The following is a 23,434-nucleotide window of genomic DNA, read 5'->3' as shown; positions in this document are numbered from 1 at the left end:
ACTGCGGGAAAAACAGGTACAGATTAATGCTGGGACTTTAAACTCTCCTAAACAGTTCACTGGGACAGCAATCTTCTCCTTGTACTTAATACAGATTTCACACAGGTGATTATAACCTTTACATAATATTTGACATACTCAAAGGCTCTTCCCTGTTCACACTGCATGACCTGACCAAGTAAACTTGTACTCTTCTCTCAAGTTTTTTTAGTCAAGTGAGAGAGAAGAGTTCTTCTTAAGGGAGAAGGTCATCCACAAGCGTGTTTAATCTCTCTCTCCATCTTAGTACACCTATTGATAATGTTAGTGTTCTATTGATGCCTTAATTCTGCTTCTCCTTCTTGCAATTCTGTACATCTTTGTATTCCTATTTATTTAATGTTACACACACACACACACACACACACACACACACATACATATATTATTTAAACTCTGCTAGAATCCTATGAATATTTTGACTATTTCTAACATTTCTAGCATTTCAAATATTTCTAAGATGGCTCTAGTACACTTACTTGTATCTGAGCAGCTCACATGTTAAAAAATAATAACAAATATTTTCTCACTTTCAACTTGCATTGATCATTGGGAGCGATGCTGTGTGAGAGAGAGGGAGAAAGAAAGGAGAAGGATTTCATAGAGTTCATAGATGTTAGGACTGGAGGGAGATTTACTAACAGGAAGATATGTGGAAGGAAGGAATTTGCATTTCTTTCTGATTGTACAGGAGTTTGTAGTCATTCTGGACTCCTAATGCAGAGTTCCATAGACTTTGGCCAAATGCTGTCTGCTGCACCCAGGAGGTCCTCCTATTGAGCAATAGCTTCATAGTTTCAGTGGAATGAAGTTGTCATCCAAGGTTTTAGTCACAAGACTAGAACAGATCTTTCAGATAGCAAAAGCCAATTTGTGCAAGTTACCAAGGCAGAGGCTTTGAATTAGACTCAGACTGGTGGGGGGACAATGCAGAGAAGAGCCCAGGAGTCTGGGGCTTACTGCAACCTGTACTACCTTAGGGCACTTTTACACATGCTTTGGGGGAGCGCTTCAATTAGAGTGGCTCTTGGAGTGCCACAGCATCTAATTAAAGTGCCACAGGATCTTGTATATCAGCATCCTAGTGTTTTAAAATGGTGGTGGGGGCCGTTGAACTACAGCTCATTTGACGAGCTATATTTCAAACTCCCCACTGCCATTCTGAAGCACAGGGACAGGGGAGATGCCTGGGGGTGCATAGAAGTGCACGTGTACCCCCTGTGTGGCGGTGCACCCCCTACAAAAAGGCACTACCGTGTCGGTGGTGGTTGCGGGTGGTCACAGCTCACCGCCCCACTGCGGACACCACCGGTGGCATCTGTGGGTGGTCCGTGATCCCTGCTGGCTGCTGCTGAAGGTGCCTGCAGGTGGTCGCCAATTAATCAAATCTGCTCCAATGTGCATCAGAGCAGCCTTGCAGCCTGTCTACAGGAACCAGTACAGACTAGTTGTTTTGTATTGTGCCACTTAGAGCTTTTTCAAGGTGCCTGTATACACTTCTATATACAAAGTACAGTCGTTGAGTCTTGTGGTCATCAGTACATGGATTCCCAGGGGCAAATTCAAGGTTGACGGGATGGGGCTATATATGGCTGGCGAAGTGTGGAAATTGGTTCCCAAGGGAGTATATGAGAAGCTTCTGGGACGAGTCTCTCTAGATTTCATAGTGGGTTGAAAGACTCTGACTTCTTTCACATGCCCTTGTATGTAGCTGGTAGTGACTGTGTCGGGCAGAAGTATGGAGGGGAGATTCTGGATATTGCCACAATCTGATCCATGAATGTTCCTTCTTATTGCCATCAGAGGTCATATGAAAGACCCTCTCCCTTAGATAATGTTCATTTTCTGTCCACTTCTGCTTTTGGCCTTAACATTGAAGGCATCAAGCGTAATAATTTCACATCACTCTTTTCTGTAATCTCTTCTACAGTTCTGTATAGATAGATTCTGTAGGTTAGTGCTGGGCTGTGTTCGTTTTTGAAAACAATGTAAGACTGTTGTTGACTGTTTTATTGCTCCAAGCATACAGACATTTGCAATAACCACCAGCAGCCAAGAGTAGTCATAAGAAAAAATGTGTTTGCATAAATTGACAAACCACAGTTTCAGCAATGGATAACACTCTGGGCACACAGCACAGCTAAAATATTCCAAAACTAAGTGACATATGAATCAAAATTGATCAGAAAAAGAATGAGCGTGGATGTGCTAGATAAAGAGCACAGGAAGAATAATCTGGAAAAATGCTGGGGTTGAATATGGCCTGTTAAGTTCTGATTTTTATTTGAGTCCATTTACTGCCTACAGCTTTCATTATCATTTACAGCTGGTTGAAATCCAGATTTCCAATTTTGTGGGAAATTCCAGCATTTTGAGGTTTCCTTTAGGCCCAAATGAGAACAAGAAGTCAAAAGTTCCTGAGAAATGTCTTTTCCAAAATCTGTTCTGGGAACATTGCAATGACATTTGATCTACAATTTGTTTAAGCTTTATCACATTGGCTTTAATGTATTTCCTTTGGCCTTTTATAAATAATTGTGACCTTACATATCATTTTGATTTATATCTAATATAAAGTCAGAATTAAGTGTTCCAGTTTTCTTGAAACAGAATGATGTATCTAAATTTAAAAAAAAATGAATAGGTTCTACAAAATGTTTCAGTTAAATCAAAGCAACATTTTTCCAGTGGAAAAATGCTTGTTTGAAAATGTTTTGAACCGATAGAATTATTAACTTTCCTTAGTGATCTGTTCAACACTACGAACAGGATTCACTGATGAAAACACATTCCTCTGACCACTGGATTGAAGATTCAGTCCTCCAGAAATGACCAAAGTAAATCCCTTTCCTTCCAGTGCAAAAGTGAACTCCTCAGTTGAGAACACTTGATTAAGAAGATGGTGTGTAATTCAGAAAAAAACAAACTAGAGACAATTGATTTTTTTTTCTCACTTGCTTTTTTCTCATTGTTCACATGCTTTCTTCCCACTGGAATTCAATTTTTTAGCCAGGGCCCCAAAGGAATTCATTTTGCTGGGAGATTTTTGTTTCTATTTCATTAATTCCTTTAATAATAAGCATTTTAGACAAAGCACTAAATCATACTGATGTAAAAAACTTGTTTAGCAGCCAGGACAAATCACACAGTGAGAAGCTGAGTGTAGCAGAAAGCATGACTTGAACTATTAAACAGGGTGAATATGCTGTGAACACTGAAGCAGATTTTTCATAGCTACTAGTGTGCTATTAATCTATTGCTTATTGTCCATTAAATGCATTGACTGGAATCTGTTCTCTGGTGGCCACCCCAATTAGACCATTTATCTGAGGTGAACACAAGTGTTCTAAAAATATTCCCTTTTCATGTTAGTTAAGAATTTACTGCCTATGGTGCAGGACGCAATGAACTACTAACACAGTACTCAGTGGGCTCATCTACACAAGATGCTTACTGAAGAGTTGCCTAACTAGTTCCATAGTAAAATATCACTGGTCTATGTGCAGAACTATTAGGCTGGAGTAAACTTATTAACTCTGCCATAGGTTAGTATGCTAGATACAAGTACTATCCTACAGCAAAAGTTATTTATTCTGCTGCAACGCATGTGTAGACGCTGACTGGGGTGGGCTTGGGCATGAGAGTGCTACAGGGTGCAGCTGCCTGCTCGCTAGCCCCAGACTGTAGCACCCTTGTTCCTCAGCCAGCCCCTTGGCAGCACCTTGAGCTAAGGGGGAGCAGTCCCAGGCTGGCAGGCTGACCCCCAGGATCCCTTGCCGACTGAAGCTGCTCCGACCTTGCTCAATATGCTGCGCTTCTGGGTGCACGCATAAACACGGCTCTCAGGAAACAATAATCGGTGGGGCAATTAAGTACTGGATTTTACTGCTTCAGCTTAATTGCATGTGTAGACATGCCTACTGTCTCCCACATTTATCTTAATCTTTAAGCTTGCTCTACCCCATGACATCTCCCAGGGGCTCATAGGTCTAATACGCTGACAGAGTCCAGTTGGGCTTGAAAGTGGGCAAACTTGACTTTGTTAAGCTTGGGAAGCCTGCCTTTTTTACTGGAAGTTCTTTTAACAATGCTGGTCATTACACTGCAAGCATATTTACTCCACAGATGCAACACACAAGGGACAAACAGGAGGACATGGACATGATCCTAACCTTCTCCTTCGGGTTAACAGTTGGAAAATGCAGATGGCTGCCAGGTACTTTGGATCCAACAGATGTCACTTAGGAGGACTGTCATCTTCCAGCACCCACACATCCAGTCACCATTTCTCAAAATCTTCCAAGGGGCCTCCAACCAACAAAGAACTGTGCCTTCAACTGCTTGTTGCCATTTGCATGAAGGTCACCTGGCTGCCAGGGCCAAGGGACAGTGCCTTAAATCCTGCTACTATAAATCCTATGTAAGGTTAAAAAAAATCTACCACCACACCATGCTCAGAAGTGCCCATTTTCTTCACATACCTGGTCATTTAAGAAAACCACTATCTGTACACACAAGGACTTTTTGTCCTTACCCCTCTGAAAACCATAAGAATTTGGAGGGAGGAGTAGGCGACAGTCTACTTTCAACTTAAATTGCCTGTTTTCCAGACTCCCTTTTCTTCTGCAGGGCTTGAATACATTGCTATGAAACTTAAGGAGGAAAAACCACACATCTTTAAAATTCTAAATTTTATTCTGATATGAGTAAATCTAGCCCTAAATTCCTACTACATGCCATCCACTGCTCAAACCACTCACTAGAGGAGGGCACTGCTTCCATGTTCTTGCTATAATGTATTTTTCTGCCAAGCAAAACGTTTTTACAGGTTTTTGTGCTTTAACAGTTGCTATTCCTGCATTATCTAGTCATGAGATTATTTCCTATGGGAAGAATGTAATACTTTTCATTCCAATAGCACTTTTGGTAAGTTACTATTTTCTGCTAATATTTCTGTATGTTGGGAAAGAACCAAATGATATGTTCTAAGTTTCATTCTCCATTGCAGTTTCTCAAACACTGCTTATACTGCAATTGTTTCACAGCCCATAATCTAGAGGGAGTGGAACAGAATCCCTGTAAATTTCTTATACAGACTTTCCATCAAGTTACAAGGCAATAGCATTGCTTCCTGCAAAGTTAAGTTCATTCTTCCTCTCCCATTTGGAAAACAAATGCTTTCCCCCCTCAGTTACCTTTCACATTACTCAAACTATGTGGACTTTTATGAATTCTACCTGTTGTTCTTTTTCCACTGAGAAACCAGAAATAAAACTGCCTTTACAAGGTTACTGCTATTTCTCATTCCAAGAGCCCATATTTGGAACTATGGAAACAAAGAGAGGTTACAAAGGCTCACATGCTCTTATTGCTGTATTATAAACTCTGATGCTGAAATTCACTTTAATAGAGTTTTGGGCTAGCTGACTTTAGGCCTTCTTGGGGGGGAAAATGGGAATCTTAGTAACTACATTAACTGATTTCACCTTCTGCATTTTGTAGAGTTGAAATTCAAGGATAAGGCACTGGATTAGTTAACAGCAAAGAGTTTTGCCACTGACTTCAACAGATTTTCATCTCAGGTATGTAGTTTGCCATTTTTTTAAGTATCGTGTTTCAGAAAAAAAGTTCCTTCCTGTCAATCTAAAGTAAGACTGTAGGAAGTTTAGATTAACTCAGCCCTCTCGCTTTTCAGGAGGTGATCAGGGTGAAAACAGATGTCACCTTTGTTCTGTCATACAAAAGCTAAGCAAACAGCTGTCCTTGTCCCTTACTGCACCACAAACACTCAAAAATTTTGGCTATGACAAAGGTGGTGTTAACTTATTCCACTATTTAGAGGCTGATGTCTATTTGTTTTTCAGTAGGGAAGCCCAGGCAGCCTGGAGCTGCCCACTCCCTCCAGCTGCCCCAGGCACATGCTCCCAGGGCTTGAGGACTCCAATCTCGCACACCCTGGGAATTCCCATACAGCATTGGGCCCCTCAAGCCCCAAGGGAATATGTCATCCATTGTCCTACCAGAAAAATAGATGGCACAACTGGTGATATGCGATTCACCTAATGAAGTGGATCAGCAGTGTAGGGACACATCCCCGATCCATTTAGCAATGTCTATTTTTAGCTTTAGTTTGCAATTTGCTGCCCAAATTACATGGGAGGTGCTTTCTAGCTAAAACAATTGAAATTTTGTCTTTTTGAAACAAGGGCTTTTGAAGGCCCATAAAAATTTGCTGTTCTAACTGGAACAGGGAACATCCAGAAGCAAGTTGTTATGGTGTCTACTTGGCCACCTTGCATAAAGCTTATTCCAGCTTCTAGCTACTCCCTCAAGTTTTGTAAGAGGGAAAGGAAACTAGTCTGTTAACTGAAGAGACAAGACTGACATTGCACAATTCAATTCTGCTAGCTGTGAAGTAGATGTTAATGTTTACTTCCTCCCCCTGTTCCCTCCTACCCTTTCACACTGAAGTACATTTAAGATTAGTGGTAGCCCTTGCATCCTCACCACAAGCAGTTGGGTCACTTGGAAAGCAAAGTCCACCACACAGGTAGGCTTCCCAGTGGCTTTTATGGTACCTTGAGTGTAGACATTGGAAGGGCTCTGCTCAACTTGTCTGGCATTGAGAAATCTCTAGGCCTTCTCGGAGACAAGCCACTTCCATGACATCTGTAAAGCTGCGTTCATTTATAGGAGGAAAATGCAGTAATTTTTACCTATCCTCAGCCAGCACCATCAGCTGAGGTGAAGACATGTCAAAGGCTGCAAATGGGAGTTTTGGCACTGAGGAAAAGAAATCCTTTTGAAAGCAGTTCCTAGGGCACATTCCCTACCTCTTGCCATGGCAGTTGATGAGAGAGGCATCTGCCTGCAGTTCCCATAATCTTTTTTCTACTCAGTACATATTGAAGAGCTAACACTCTCAAGCAGAATACAGCAAAGAGGTGTAATGCAGCACAGTAAGGGGGAAACACTAGAGTATTTTAGCATGCTTCCATGGTAGCAGCCTAGGGGAAAATCACAATTGCGATTTTGGTGCTAAAGGAGATCAAGAATCCCAGGAAATGTTACCTATCAAGTTTTCCCTCAGTCACCTGTCTTCCCCCCCACATTTTCAGCTCTACAGCTTCTGCCAGCCCAAAGCAGAACATTCTTCCTGTCCAGATCAGCAGGATGCTGCCATCTTTCGATCACCCAGGAAATGTTGGCTGCCTTCCCTCTTCTCCACCCCTCTCCCCTTCCAAAGACTTAGGCTCAAATGGTCTCAAGTGTACCCTGTTGATAGTAGAAGGGAGGATCTGCAAACTGTCTCAATCCTATATTTGCACTGGCCTCTATTGACTTTCTTACCATTGTAGCTTAGAGGAAGGGAGTTAAACATACAGCGTGGAGGCTGAATATGGCCTGGGGAGCTATTCTATGTGGCAGGCCACAGGAAGTTGTAGAGGTGTGTCATTCCACAGAATCTGGGGCCCTTATGCCCCAGTGGGCATGGTGTTCAGCAGCAGGAGGATGAGAGCTGATATAGCCCCAGCCCCCCTCCAGCTGCTCTATTGACCTGATGTGACCCTACCTCCTCAGCCACTACCTCCCACTGCGTGCCCCATGGTAGAATAGGAGCTGAAGCTGCCACTGCAGCACAGAGCACTTGGTGGCAGCAGTTCTGGCTCTGGCAGGGGTCATGTGCTGGGGGCTACAGCTACTGCCATGTGCCCTGGGTTGGAGCCAAAGCTGATGTTGCCTCCACCACTACCACCTGCTCCAGGTCAGAGCTAGAGCTGCCACTGCTGCTTCTTTGTGCCCCAGGCTCAATCCAGCCAGCAAGGAGCCTCATGGTCCAGATCCAGCCTGGGGCACAAGGTAGACACCCTTTAGGGCATTTTCAGGACTGGTATGCAAGCTAGAGGTTGCTCTAGTGCAGTAGCCTCATCATCACACTCAAGCTCTCTCCACTAGGGAATATAACAGGGGTCATGTTCGCTTTATGCCAGCTAGCTGCTGGCTCTGGAGCCCTTTTCCACCAAGGGCTATGAGAACAGAGACAAAACTGAATCAAGACACATGGAAGGACTAAATCAAATGTTGGATCTATGTGTGAAGAAAGCTGAGATCTGGACTCTATGGCTCAGGTACACCTCTAATATTGCAGGCCTGGCAACGTAACACAAACAGGCTGAAATTATGCCTTTTACGAACATACAACACAGCGTAACTTTTGATTCAAATTTTTAATAAATTGTGCCAGTAGAAGCTTTCAAGGGCAATGATATAACAATAAATAACAGTTAAATTGAGTTCCTGAGAAAGAACCTACCACACGAAAGAATGTCGGATAGATGTAAATAACAAAAATGGCATTGCTATATAAAAAAGCAGTAATACTGAATCTTACATGAACTGTCACAACACAAGCACTGCATACCTCAGACCACTCCTTTCATACCAATGTAAACAAATACACAATCATTTTTGTTTAGGTTAGGTTGATGAATTTATAGATGATGTTGCTTAGATAGCTAAACAATGGATAGGATATGATATGCTAAAAAACATTAAGGAATAATATGTGGAATAATATATGGAAAAATTATGAAGATCCAGATTTTAAAAAAAGTAAAGCAAAAACACATTGAAGGAGTGTTTTCCTCAAGTGTTGTTACGTCAACCACTTTAAATAGGACTGTTACACTAATCTGAATTAAAGATTTTTTGTGTTTATCTATTTAGTTATATATAATATATATGCAAATATGTATGGCTTAATTCTTTTTAGTATTCCAATATCACTTTGAATAATCCTCACTTATACATATAAGAAAAATGCATATTTTAACAAAGTTAAGAACTGACATTTCAAAGTATGCCTATAATTTGATAGAAATGAAGGACTACTGTGTTCCATCACAGCAAAATTTTGATTGAAAGAGACAATAGAATATTATAACTTTTCAACAATGCCAACACTTTCAAACACTGGTCCTTAAAGTTAGGCTTCTCAATATTCATTTGAACACTGTAATTAGAAGGGGCCTGATTTTTTGAAATGCTAAGCAATCCCATATCCTGAAAAAATTAATGGGAGTTGCAGATATTTAACACCTTTCATAAAGTCAGTCTACTTTCATTTGAGAGCCCCAAGGTAGATTTAGAATCCTAACAGTAGGCACTATGGTTTGAAAATTTTGACTCAAATATCTTAATATGAACACTGTGTTACTGATAGTATTAAATGGCAAAGTTTTAAATACTGAACATTGTGCAGTGGGTGCTGTGTGAATGAGCTAAATCAAGACTGTTGCAGTAAATTAACACTGAAATAATGGTCTTGCTATGTATCTTGTGGGGGGGGGGGAGGGTGCAGATGATACCTGTTTACTAAAAATGATCTATTTTATCAGACCACAACAACTATTAATGAGTTATAACTTTGCAATCTGTTTTCCAAAAATAATATTGGCTACAATCATAAGGGGAAATCATCCACACAACACATTATCAACACACTGTTTAAAATGGTCTAATTTTAGACCCTCAGTAAAAATGGATCCACAGGACCTGCCCGTGGATGGCAAGAAAAGGCCATTTCATATAGAAAAAAACCACTGCTCATGCAACATTCTTCACACACCAGACAATGAAATCACACCCAAATTGTCACTTGCTCACACTTTCTTTTACACTCCAATAAGCAGAAGGAAATAAAGCAGCTTTAAGGTTATGTCACAATTTTGAAATGTGGAAAATACATATATGGAAACAAAAATCATGGTGTGAATAAAATGGCATCAGTAAATTTAGAAAATTAGAGAGCAGAGTTTTTTCTTTTTTACATTATTGCACAGAGACCTTTTATCACATGTTCTTCAGTTTTATGCATTTTCCTAAATGTGAAATAAGTGCTATGGATAAAATAAAAATGTAGAAAAGAAGAACAGCAGCATGATTTGTCAAAGTTAATCCCTATAATTTAGTAGGAAAAAAACCCTTGCTATAAACAAAATATAAGTGCTCTTTATTCATTTAAAAAATAATGTGGAAAGTTGTGGAAGTCCGTACATGCTGATCAGAGTAGGGGGATGCTGACCTCAAACAAAAAATAGGCCTAGAAATGACAGATCGCTGGCCTTGCAGATAGCGGTGAAGACCAGGCTTTCAAGTGTCATTTATCAGCATAGCTATTTACAATAAAACTGACCTGAACAAAAAAGAGTGCCCATTTAGGACCTGGCCCTGCAGGCTCTCAACTCCCCAGATGCACCATGGCCTCAACTGGAGCTGTGCTTGAGTAAGAGCTGCAAGGTTGGGTCCTAAGGGGTCAGCTAAAGGCCCTCTGGGACTTGCAAATAAGATCATTTGGAGTACTCTGTACAATAATTTACACATATACAGGTTGGCAGGCTCCAGTCTGATCCACCACATCTTTGTTTTCTACATCACACTTCTCAGGCTGGCTAACTTCGATTCCAGAAGGCTTGGGGTATCTAAATGGATATCCATTGTCATCAAAGAACCTTCGGAAAGTAAACTCATAAAACGCATGTTCTGTGTGTTTGCTGTTTGAAGAGGAAAGTGGGTCCCATGTCCTGGTACTGTCACCACTAGCGTCGTTCCAAGGACTTTCTTCTTCAACAGGGTCAAAATTTGAGGTGTCCATTGGATGGCTGATCTTTGGAACATAGGGAGCTGGCTGCCTGCGGATATCAGTGGAGAAATCTATAGAATTAAAGAAAGGGTGGGCCTTAATATCATCTGCTCCATTTCTTCCAAGTCTGTCCTCAGCAGCACAGCACAGTTTTGTGATAAGATCACTTGCCTCAGGGCTCAGCTTGATCTGTGAGGGAATGTGCAGGGTGCTCTCCCAGTTTATTACCTGGAGAAGAAAAAGATGGTCAGTGCTTCTACACCTGTGAACAAATGCCCAGAGTTTGTTAAGACTGACAGCTCAGAACTGGAAGCAGCAAGTTAGTTTGCAGCCTGCCTTTGTACTTTTGGAATGCAGGAATCCAATGAGCAGGTGACAAACATACCAGTCACTGTGAGCAAGACAGGAAAACTGGGAAGAATGGATCCCGTTTGCTATGTATATGTATCAAAGTCCAGCTCAAAGTCAAAAATAAAATAGATTTTAGATCAGAAAAACATGTGTTGAAAGACTGCAGAGAGCATCCTAGAGAGAAGACAACAGGGTTTAAGCTGAACTTGCATTAAAATGTTAGCTCTGCCCCTCTTCCCACTGTGAAATGATCCCTGGTTCACTAAAGTAGAAGGCAGGGTAGATTTGTGCCTTATAGGCTAACCGAAGTGCAAACTGACTGTGCCTTCTACTCAGCTTCAGACAAAGATGGCTACCTGTTTTGTTAATGTAAGTCCAGAATATGCCATTCTGTAATTTCAGATATTAGGGGTTTTGCACAGCTAGTATCAGAGCTATCACAGAATGAGGTCTGGGGTCTCTTTACTGAACCTGCAAACACCACCAGATACCAGGCAGGTGAAAAAACGTGTGTGAAGTTGACATCAGAAATTAGTCCTCATTTGAATGTTCCTACAGTCTAACCTGAGGAGGTATTCAGAAGACACTGCCAGGTTAAACTCAATCTTATTTGTAGCTCATCTTTCTGGAGAAGGAGACACACAACACCCCCCCACCCCCTTAGCTACAACCACTACTCAGGTCTGAAATAATGGAATTGCAAACTGAGGTTTTCACTGACATGTATGAATTTCAACAGCAAAAGCTACAGTGAACAACCTAGGAGGAGGAGGCACTTCTCTTTAGGAGAACTATTGAATATAAGTGTTCTCCATGCATATGTTTAGGTGGCCAAATAAAGGTCCAGGCAAAGATCACCTCACAGTCATGAAGCTGTGGTAAAGACAACTAAGGATTTGGAGGATCTGTGCCACCAGCAAAGACCTCCCCACAAAATATATCATTTTAAAGCAGGAAAAATTTAACCTTTTTTGGGAAGGGATTGTCAAAATTTGGCATAGGTCCCTGAGAAGCTGGAAGAATTGGGGGGAGGTGGAGGGGTGGAGAGGAGAATGACAACAGGGAGGGTATAGAGGAAACATGCAGACTTAATTCCTGACTCTGTCACAGGCTTTGGGCAGGTCATTTCTTCCCTGGAAAGTCAGGCCTTTAATCATGCTACCTTGAGCTGGTAAAAAGAAAGAAAATACTACTTCACTCCAGAGTGTCCACTGACATTTTGCTTTCACCTACCTTTAGTTGGGTTTCTGTGGGAGTGGGAGCCAGAAAGGGAGGCTGCCCCACTAACATCTCAAAGAGAATCACACCAACGCTCCACCAATCACAGAGTTGAGTGTATCCTGAAAGGCAACCAAAAGACAGCATCCCTGATCAATGAAAGAACAGCTGTTGTTTCTTTTTCCAATTTAAACAACACTAGAAGATACTGCATGCTTTCCTCTTCTCTAATACCTGTCCATGCTTGGAAATATGATTTGTAACCTAAGTATAAAAAAACAAATGTCTTCTGCTGAATAACGTAAATTGAAAACAAAGGAATTCTAATCCGGGCATCAAAGGATCATTCTAAGTATATTTTTGTAAAATGCTATAGTTGCAATGGGGGGCACATAATTGGATGAAGCAAGGATCTTTCCATACAGCACACACTGGCCAATAAAAAGGCTTCATGACTGATGTACTCCCAAGGTTATAGAGAGGTAAGATACCATCCTTTGGAAATGCATCTCAGGGACACAACAGCTCAGGGAATAAGTGAAGGACATGAAACATTTTATTATGTTCCATGCAAAGGGGAATACTTTAAATCAGCCAGTTCCTTAGACTAGACAGTAAAGTACTTATGTGAGATTTTCAAGGATAGTTAGAGGATTTAGCAGTTGACTTAAATGAAAGTTTATGTAGCTAGATATTTTAGGGCCTGGCTTATAGTTTATTGATGCTAATGGAAAGGCACACATGGATTCCAAAGGACTTAGAACCAGGCCTTTAAAACCACCTTTAAAATCATCCCACAGCTTTAAAAACCTCAATCCATAACTATAAAGTTTAGTGCTCAACATATCTGTCCTGCATAGGGATGAACACAATGGGTATGTCAACACGAGACATTGACTGTGCAGTAGTGCATCACAGCACGGACAGTGCTAATATGCCACTGCACAGGAGCATCACCTAAAAGACGTTTGCTGTCACTACTGCGCAATAACTCCAATTACTGTGCATTTATTTAGTGCTTGCTAATACAAGTACTAAATAAATGCGCAGTAATGACTGCGCAGTAGTGTCTTGTGCAAATGCATCCAATGTGGACTAAGCTCCACAAGGTCTTCAGTGTAAGGCAAGAGAAGGGTTTTCGTCTTTGGCTGTCTCAAAATTGTGCCAGGAATCTGGAGGAGACATAATTAACGCATTATATCTTCCACATCTAAGCTACTGGCTTTGTTGTCAATGGGCCTTGGCTAAGCTAGAAAAGAATGGCTAAAGAAGACTTTTTCAGTTTGAGTGACCTCTACAAGACATGACAATTAGTTTGGTCCGAAATGTAAAGGAAGCAATCAACATATCCAGCTGAACCAATAATGAGGTCTAATTAAACAGAGCGCATGACATGAAAGAAGACTTTTTAAAGAAGGTCCTTACATTAAATAATCCAAATATGCTATATCACAGCTTTATGTAAAAATGTTAGTAGTAGTGACTGATGTACCAAAATAGCATCTAATACATTTAGTTATAACAAATATGTTTTTGTTAAGCTTCTTAGGTAAGTTATAAAAATAATGCAGCTTTGTCAGTGAAGACCATAACCTAAAGTGAAGAAGAAACAGCAGTGCTGAACAGCATTCCATAATGGCGAAAGGATGGAGATATGGAATCCTCTGTCCAGAAGTATACCTTTCACAGAACATAAAGCCCAACTAATTGACACCTTCCAAGTTCACAGGAGATCTGGTTCAGCCCAGCTCCAAAAGTTTCAGTGAAACAAAAAAAGCTAAATAAAATCTATCAGAGAACATGTATTAAAATCAGCCATCTACAAATATAGGGTATAGGTTGGAGAGAAATGTGGAGAACACAGCAAATTCAAGAATACCTGCTGCCAGTCTGCATGCCACCCTTCTCACCATCTTAAATCTCGCCAGATGCTAAACATAAGAATGTATGTTGTGCTGTCACAGGTAGCCAGACTTTGGGATAAACATTTGTTTTTGTGTTTTGCAATGTAAGCAAGAAAAGGTTGGGCTATAGACATGTTGCTTCCCCTCTTATCAGTAGCCAACCTGTCAGTTCACCTGTAATCCAGGTAAAAGAACTGGGGCTCCTGGGTGGATGGTTGATGTGTGGTAGGAGTTGTTTGCATTTTTCTTTCACTTCTTGAACTAAAAGCACAGATGAGGCCTTGGGGATGGGACTCAAGTTTTGCCCAACTGGGAAAAGTCAGTAATCTGGCATGGGTAGTACTAATAGCCTACCTGATAAAGAGGGAATAGAGGACCAACTCAAACAAGAGGTGATCCAATACAGGAGACTGTATGGGAACAGGGTACATTTGACACCCCAGGCCCTTGGAGGACTCTGTGAAGAATCATCTAGTTGGATTAGAAAGAATAAAAAAAGTGGGAAAACAGGAAGAAGGCAGCTCTCCTTCAAGGACCATACATGGTGGCAAAGGGGACATCTGAAAAAGTAGCAATCTTAGAGAAGAAGATTCAAAATGTTACAGCACAGTTAAAAGCTGAAGAGGATGTATGCACACCATTATAAGCACAGGGTTTCTGGTACAAAATGTTAACTGATACTGGAATAGCCAATTCCATAATTCATGTGGGCCCAAAGGAGGATGGAAACTGGAAGACCACAGTCTTTTTTACTTTAGACAGGTTTAATGGTAAACCTTCCCGTGTCCTTATTCCCCAGGAAATAAATTGTTTATTAGAAATTATGTCTTTTACAGATAACTTTGGAAGATGATGTTGGCAGATAGTAATGGCATTTTGGGGTCACAGACCCACAAGAAGCGGGGAGCTTTGATTGATTATGCTAACATTCAGTTGTGGATTGAAATGTGTTGTTATCAACAAGGTGAGAAGGCTGGACTAGTTGGAGTAACTCATGCAATTTTCTTTGCAACAACCCCACCCTGCCCACACATACCTAAGTGCCAGAAGGTGACACAGAAGTTGCTGCATTGGTAGAAAAGGTGAAGGATTTCTTTGCTAAAAGTAAACAAGCTTCTGGAGTAATTAATGACTGTGGGGGTTTTTCTGTTTTGGCGTATAAGCAACATAACGTCAAACCTGTCTCTTGCCACTTAGCAGTAGCCAACCTGTAAATTTACAAGTTTGTAATCCAGTCCGAATCAGTCAATAGGTACCATATGAGTAGGCTGCTTATTGGCTTTTCTGCATTAGCTAGTGATCAGATTCCTGTTTTGTGCACAGTATCACTGCCGACACCAGCTTGCACTTTTGTTAGTAATCTGAACAGACATGCCACAGACTGAATGGACATGATGAACAGTACTGATACATATGGTGAAATCTACACTTAAGTGTCCAGGGCAGTAAACCCAACACACTTACCAGGCATTTTTTTTTTTTTTTTTTTTTACTTAAAACCAGAAGTACACTTCTAAGCATTGGCTTTCATTTAACAGGAAAAAAATTGAGGTCCTCTACCTTTACGAAGCAGCACTTCAGGAGCAATGTAATTAGGGGTCCCAACTAATGAGTGGGCTAAACATCTCTGATGCTGTTTTTTAACTCTTTGTTCCAAGGTCTTCAGCCTGTCTCCACACCTACAGTTGGACACGTCATCCCAAAGATCACTGGGCTCCATGCTGTCCTGTCGGATGTGGCTCCCTTTTAAATGGGAAAAGGGATAGAAAGTTTTCCATGAATAGCACTGTTTATAAAACGCACGTCAAATAAAGAGAAAAATAATCACTGATTTGCTAGTTTTGCCATCTAGGACTTGCCTTCTCATTAGAGTAAATAACGGGCTTCCTATAAAACATTAATCCAATATTATTTACATTTTTTTAAAACTTCTCCTTTTCCAGGCCTATTTTTTTTAAATGTGCCCGTGTCCCCACCCCACAGTAAGACTTGTAAAGCTCATCCCCACGATGGAGATACCTACGTGTACAAATAACTCTGTGACTACAGCTCAAAACTGGTTCATTCCTGAACAATGGCATTCGTATGAATGTTGCTGCTGGGATACAATCAAATCTGCTGCTTTTGTGGTTAATTCTTTTCATCGTCAATACAGACCCTTGAACCAATAAACCTGGAAATTTACTGGAATCACAGCAGTCATTTAAGACAGCAGTGTTCAACCTTTTTGCTTGGCAAACTGGGTGGGCAGTGCCTGGGGTCAGCTTGCAGGCCAGATCCAGCTGGTGGTCTTGATCCAGCACCTGGGGCAAGTGTGGTGGGGCCCCATCCAGCTGCATGGATGGCAGCCCAGCCCCAATCCAGCTGTTAAGGGGGAAGGGACCATGGTCTGGCCCCAACCCAGCCCCATGGGTGCAGGCTGGGGTCATGACCTGTCCTGCATCCAGCCACACAGGGGGAGGGGGAGTGGCTTGATCCTGTGGAAGGCAGGGGGTGTAGCCTGGCCCAAACCTGGCTGCATGGAGGGAAGGGGGTGTGTGGCCCAGCCTCAACCCAGCTGGGGCAAGGGAAGGGGAAATAGGCTGGACCCTCAGGTTGGGAGGGGGGCATGGCCTGGCCCCACAGGAAGAAGGGGACACTGCCCATCTCCAACCCAGCTGCGTGGAGGGAAGGGGGTGGTCCAGCCTTGATCTAGCTGTGCGGGGAGAGAGGGGCATGGCCTGGTTCTGATCTGTCATGTGAAGCTTTGGAATTTGGCAGTAGGAAGGGGTGACAGTATTCATTGCCACTGTCCCCCTGCTGCCAAATTTCCGGAACTGAAAGCCCCATGGGCCAGATACCAGGCTCTGCAGGCAGCATTTGGCCCACAGATTGGAGATCAAGCACTTCTGCACTAAGACAGCAAATTTCATGCGTGAGCTAGCAAGTCAATGACTCATCACTAGTCACTGTTGTAGCATATAAAACATGCAATGTTCTTTCAGTTGGCACATTGACAGAAAGACTGCTGCTTATCTTCAGAGTGAAATGATATGACAATTGTCAGAACAGGTGCACCTAAGACTGTTACCTTTCTGATAGTATTTGGAATTGTGGGTCCACCTGAATCCGGTGCAGAGCCCGAAGTCAGTCAGTTTAATATGTCCATCAAGGTCTATAAGAATGTTGTCAGGCTTGATGTCTCTATGGATAAATCCCATTCTGTGTACACTCTCTATGGCCAAAGTGAGCTCTGCAATATAAAACTTAGCTAGGTGCTCTGGGAAGACTTCCATCCGTATCAACAGACTCATCATATCCCCACCGGGGATGTAGTCCATCACAAAGTACAAACTCTCCTTATCTTGAAATGAGTAATAGAGTTTAACCACCCATTCATTGTCTGCCTCAGCGAGTATATCCCTTTCCGCTTTGACATGAGCGACCTGATTACGATTCAGGACATCCTTCTTTCTCAAAGTTTTCATGGCATAAAGGGCATGAGTGTCCACCTTGCAGGCGAGACACACCTCCCCAAAAGCGCCGATCCCTAGGGTCTTGATTTTTACAAACATGGACTTGTCCATTTTGGCCCTCTTCAGTCTGTTGTAGTTAGATTCCTTTTGGTAGAGAATTTTCCGCATTTGCTCCTGTTCTGCTTCACAAAGACCAGCCTTTATAGGGGGAAAAAACAAAACAGAACAGCCAGTATAATTACACTCATAATAAGAAACCAATACAACTAGCATTTTGAGAGCACGTGCTTAGATTAAATTAACCATGAATTAGGAGAAGGATATTCAAGTTCTTTGGCCCTGCCTCAGTCTATAGGTGTATTTTTAAAGCACTTGCAAGTTCATTGCCTCCTGGCCTACTATTTAAATCTGGTGTAGATCTCCGATTGGTCTGCTCATGTCACTACAAGGAATTAGGAGACGCTCTCCAGAGTGACTGACAGAAAGCATCAGCTTAACAAGACAAGCCTGACAAAGGAAACTGACTGCTCCTTTCTGTTGGATGTGGATTTTGCTCCTGACATGCCTTTGTCACCACGATCCCAGGTTACTGTAATACAATCTATGTGAAGCTACACCTACACAGATCCATCCAGAAACTTTAAGAAAAGCAGCCAAAAGTTGTGCCTCAAAATGGCATCACAGGTTACCAGTGTTCACTTATCTACACTGTCTAGTTATTGGTTTCTGAGTGGGACTTAAGGTTTTGTTTTTGACCTATACATTCCTGAAGAGGGAGGAGATATCAAGGTATCTGATAAGTCATCTCTCTCTGCTTGTTTTCCTAACACAAATGCTATCAGCAGATGCCTCACAGATACCTCAGCTTGATTCCTCCATTATAAAATGGAAGGGTCTGCTGGCATTGCATTCTCTGCAAAAGACCTCTTTCTTTTGGCATGCCTATTTATAAGATCTTTAATTCAATGCCTTTTGGGCACTCCACAATGTTTTCTGTTTGGCAGTAAAGAGCAATGAGGATTTACTGACTGGTTAGATGACTGGGAAGCAAAGGATGTGCAACGTGATGGGAGAAAAGAGGATTACTGATGCTTTTACTTTCCATCTAAATTCTAGTACTTTTAAAATTGATGTCCTGAAAGCCCAGAACTTTGGATGGGCCACTCTGTGGTGAGAGGCCTGTATAAAAGAAATCTACATAAATCAGTTGGAGAAGGGGAGACAAAAAGAAACCTGTGCAACAAGCAGGATTGACTGCGAAATTGAAGCTAACCAATGGTAAAAAAAACCTCAAAAAACCTAGTAAAGCAATACTGTCATTGAAAGTGATGAGAAAACCATAAATAGATGTCATGCAAAAGCACCATCTACTGTGTCCATGTGAAATATGTTTGCTGTTTTAGAGTTTCCTGGGTGAATGCAAATGTTGTTGGTACTTCAATCAGGGGCAACAACTAACTCCACAATCAGACTCCTAAGTAAGAATGGTCTGGTTTTCTGAGATGCTGAACCCATACAGCTTCCCATGGAGCCTGAAGCTACTTATACTAATTTGGCCCTGACTAACTGTTATTGAAATCAAACAAAGACAATTACTTTGGCCATTTCTTGCTCCAGCTGCAGCCGCCTGTTAATTTTTTGTTGGTAGGTCTTTATGACATTCTCTACATGTTGTTCCATGTAGAACTTGAAGGCAAATGGTGAATAGCTCTTAATACGGGATTCTCTTTTTTCTTCATCTTTGCCATTTTTCCGCACTGGCACAGGAGATGTCTGGATCTGCTTTTTATCCTTGCCTGGTTTTTCTATTTTAGCATTCTTGCCGCTTTTGTCATTCCTTTCACCATTTTCCTCAGCTTTACTGCACGTTGAAGTGGGAACCCCCCGAAGGGTCTGTTCTACACCCATACACAAGCAGTTGATATCAAACTGCTCAGAGCTACTGGGAAGTAACAAATGCTTAGGATACGGTGGTGGAGGACATCTGGGCTCCTGGCTGCTGTAATCAACCTCTAGTTGGTAGGCATTAGCTCCTCCAATGGGAAGCTGATGGGGTTCAATAATTTCTAAGCCATCCACCGCTGGAGTTTGTGCAGGGAGCCAGCCAGGATGGGAAGGCCCTACCGCAGTTTGAGGTTCAGGTCTCATCACTCTCATGCTCTTCACCGGTTGGAGAATATGAGCAGATGTGACTGCTGTGATGGTATTTGGAGATGTAATTGAGGCATCAGATTTGCCTGGGGGAACCTGTCTCATAGATACAGACACTTGGGGCTGTTGTTGGTGATTGTTAAAGGAGTTTGTTCTGCTTGGCACTGTGGCATCTGGTCTGAAGGTTACATGTTGCCGTGGAGATGTTTCTATTCCTGGGCTTTGTAAAGAATCACGGCGTGACGGTGTTGCTGTTTGCCACTGCTGAACTTGAGGATTATTCATGTCGTACAGGTCCATGTTTAGGCTATTTCGAGATGGAGTTAATAAGCTCTGTGGTGGACTATCTGAAAAATCATTAGCAAAGGCTGAACCTCTGGCTATCACATGCATTTGATGAGAGGAAGGACTTGTTTGTTTGTGATGAGAATGTGGTATATACAGACTCGCTGGTGCCTGCTGAAATGCATGACCAGAGTTATTCTGAACAACCGTCCCTTTATTCGGGAGATTTGCATATCCTCCCTCCTGCTGCATTTTGTTTTGGAACGATGGAGTCCGCTGAATGCCATATCCCATCGGTTCCCCCTGCACCATCATGTGCTGCCTGCTGTAATGTGGGCTGTTTGGGCCATGCGTGACCTGTAGCTGTAGAGCTTGGCTGCCATGATTAGCCCCTGGGTAATTAATCACAGAGGAGTCTATATTTGCAGAGTATGTTTTCTGCTGATGCTGATGGCTTCCAGGAGCACTGTGAGAGCCCACTGCTGAAGGTCTCTGTACAGGAGAGTTCAGGGCTGCGGACTGTGAAGCAGAGATTAAATAGTCCATGTATGGCCTTGGAACATCACTGAGCATGTCTGCACCTTCTGCACCAAAGCTTGTCCCTTCATAGGTTGCATTGCCAATCTGATGATAGGACGGAAAAGACTCGTTTGATCCTTCAAAACTTGGCCTGCGGGTTACGTTATTTGGCACCATCCCCTTCCCTTTATAAAAAGAATACAGAAGAGGTTAGCAAACAACTCAGGTTGTGGGGGGACCAGTTACGTAACTTTACTAATCCATTTGCACATATACAACATTGTCTATAGTGCGTATTTTGACAAAAAACCCAAAGTCAAACTAAGTTAGGTGATCTGAACATTTAAAATGATAGGTGCTGCTTTAATAACTGCTTTAAATACAGGTGATGACTGACAGGCCAACAGCTCTTTTCATGGGAGGAGTCACCAGGAGCTTTAACAAATCCTGAAAATGAAAGTTCAAATGCCTTATTTATGAAGTCATCAGGTTTGTATTCTAGCCTGGATTTAAAAGCCAGGATGGAATCAAAATCACAAACCACAAAGAGCTGGAAACTGCCGTTCAGCGGTACTGAACCCAATGTGCACCACTTACAGCTTGTTGATCATTAGTTACTGGGGGTGGGGGGTGTCACGTACTACCAAACTTGTATAAAACAAGCTTGCTGCACACACCTGGGCTCCAGAGTCAGCTGGCAGCAGCCCAGAAACAGGTATAGCCTGAGGATGAACTGATTCAGCAAAACCACTTAGCATCTCTACTGGCAGGGTTCACATAGAACAGCAAACTGAAGCAGTTTCCCCATCAGGAATCCTGCCTTCCTCTGGGGTGAATTCCTCAGTTCTGCATGGGGCCTTGTATCTCTTGAAACAGCTTCAGTAAATCAGGTCCACCAAGTCCTATTCAGGTTCAACTGAGGAATGTTTGGGTCTCTGAAGGTACCAAGTGTGACATGTCTTGGAAGTGATTTTTGTCCATTTTCTCCCTTTCAAACTGATGAAACTTTTGACTGCATGGGCAGCACCTGCTTTTATGTGGGCAAAATGCTTTCTTTCTTTCTCTCCCTCCCTCTGATCCAACAGCTGACGTCAGTCACTTAGTCCTCACCCACTTACTAGAAATGTGCTGTCAATTACAACAGTGTAGTTAAAACCATGTAAAGATGAAGAATTTCAAAATGTATAGAACAGTATGGAAATCTCTAAACCTCTCATTGTGAAAATCTTAAAGCTTCCAGGAAGGCTTGTAAGCCATATACTCAAATGCAAAGGTCTGCACTAACCTAGCCCAACTCTAATACCAAGATAAATCAAAATGCTTGCCTGACATGTCACAAAGATACATGCCAGTCACATACCACCTGAGTTTTGCATTCCTCATTATCCTCAAAGTGAACTCAGACCTAGAGCTTAAAAGGTAACTGCTTTGACTAGCTGCCGTAACTGTTTGATCCTGGAATTACTGTAGTCCTATATTCTGCTTAAATGAGACCAGGATGTGATGCAGGGAACCTGGCTGTCTCTGTTAAAAATCCAAAATTCTCTGATTAAAAACCCTGCATGTGGGGAGAGTGTGAGAGGCACGGGGGAGCGTGTGGCTGGGTGTGGTGTTTGTGATTGTGTGTGGGGGAGGGTGTGGTTGTGGGGCTTGCAGGGGAGGGTTTGTGAGTATGGTGGGGTGTGCATGGGAGCTTCCCCACATGCCCCCTTGAGCTGGTCAGCACCCACCCCTTCTCTGCAAAAGCCTGGAGCCCGTGAGGCCTGCGGTGCCTCACTGCCACCGCCAACAGCGCGCAACCCCAGCCCCGTCCCATACCCACTGCAGACTCACCCTAGCAGGTGAGGACCAGCTGGAACCCACGCCACAGCCCTGACCCCAGTCAACCCAACGCCTGCTCTGCACCACTTGCCCATGGCACATCCTGCTGCCCCCTGGGCATGCAGCAGAGCTGGGGCGGCTCCACAGCTGAACTTTTAGACAGACCAGGCGGCAGCAGCTTCTTCCACCTGCTGCTGCTGCTGGCTCCTGCTCCGCGGTACTGGTGGGGACCCACACTACTCCTCTGTACTGCCACTGCTGTCCCACATACAGGGCAGCCCAGATGCAGTGGTGATGGTGGCGGAGCCACAGGGCAGCCTAGTTGCAGGCTCTAGGTGGCTGTAGCAGGAAGCACTGGGCAGCAGAGGGGAGGGGCTGCTTTTCCCCCCATGCTGAGCAACAGTTTCTGCCTGGCCAGCACTGCTGCCCCTGTTTAGCATAAGCGGGTGAGTCTGAAGCAGGTGTGAGGTAGGCCAGGTCGGGGCTGTGCAGTGCGGGTCCCCATCAGTACTGTGGGGCTGGGGCCAGCAGTGGCAGATGGAAGAAGCCTAGAAAGGCAGTCCAGCTGCAGAACCACCCCAGCTCTGCTGTGTGCCCAAGCAGCAGCAGGATGTGTGACAGCTGGACAGTGTCTGGGCCAGCCAGGACCGAGGGACCAAGCATGGGCTGCACAAAGCCCTCCCTGGGCTGCATCCGGCCTGTGGGCCATATTTTGCCCACCCCTGCTCTACCCCCTGGCCCTGCTGGTGCCCCTTGCTCCTGACCTGCTGCCCCCTGCCTCCCAGTGTGTGGGGAAGGGGGTATGTATGCAGGGCAGAGGATGGGTATATGGGGAAGAGGCAGGTGTGGGCATAGGCAACACCACAGGCCATGTGTCAGGGGGGCATCCCCTCCAGGTTTCTGTGCCCACAGCAGAGCACAGGGCTGCAGCTGAACTGGACTGGCATCAAGCAGGAGTTGCCTCTGCATCCCAGTGGGCAGATCCTGGTGCAGGAGGAAGCGCTGCGCTACCATGGCCACCAAGGTGAGGCACCCCCTGCAGCAACGTG

The 23,434-nt window shown here is 43.2% G+C and overlaps 1 protein-coding gene and 1 long non-coding RNA gene across 4 annotated transcripts in view; one reads left to right on the top strand and one right to left on the bottom strand.

Moving 5' to 3' along the window:
• LOC109281834 (uncharacterized) overlaps positions 1-8,664 on the top strand; it is a 48,297-nt gene extending 39,633 nt beyond the window's left edge. The window contains exons 2-4 of the long non-coding RNA XR_002088618.2: positions 4,165-4,255; positions 5,542-5,621; positions 7,158-8,664. This is a non-coding gene — a long non-coding RNA (uncharacterized LOC109281834). The remainder of the gene's footprint in view (positions 1-4,164; positions 4,256-5,541; positions 5,622-7,157) is intronic.
• LATS2 (large tumor suppressor kinase 2) overlaps positions 8,249-23,434 on the bottom strand; it is a 96,112-nt gene continuing 80,926 nt past the window's right edge. For all 3 annotated transcript variants that reach the window (XM_014600697.3, XM_059720559.1, XM_059720564.1), the window contains 5 exons: positions 19,206-20,749; positions 17,225-17,807; positions 15,715-15,897; positions 12,266-12,372; positions 8,249-10,909 (listed from right to left, as the gene is read on the bottom strand). In XM_014600697.3, the coding sequence (XP_014456183.1) occupies positions 10,415-10,909; positions 12,266-12,372; positions 15,715-15,897; positions 17,225-17,807; positions 19,206-20,749 (2,912 nt within the window). In that variant the 3' untranslated portion in view covers positions 8,249-10,414. The remainder of the gene's footprint in view (positions 10,910-12,265; positions 12,373-15,714; positions 15,898-17,224; positions 17,808-19,205; positions 20,750-23,434) is intronic.

This window comes from Alligator mississippiensis, chromosome 1, assembly GCF_030867095.1.
Source record: "Alligator mississippiensis isolate rAllMis1 chromosome 1, rAllMis1, whole genome shotgun sequence".
NCBI lineage: Eukaryota > Metazoa > Chordata > Crocodylia > Alligatoridae > Alligator > Alligator mississippiensis.
The sequence above is the reverse complement of the archived record's forward strand: the minus strand, read 5'-3'. Positions and strand labels throughout refer to the sequence as shown.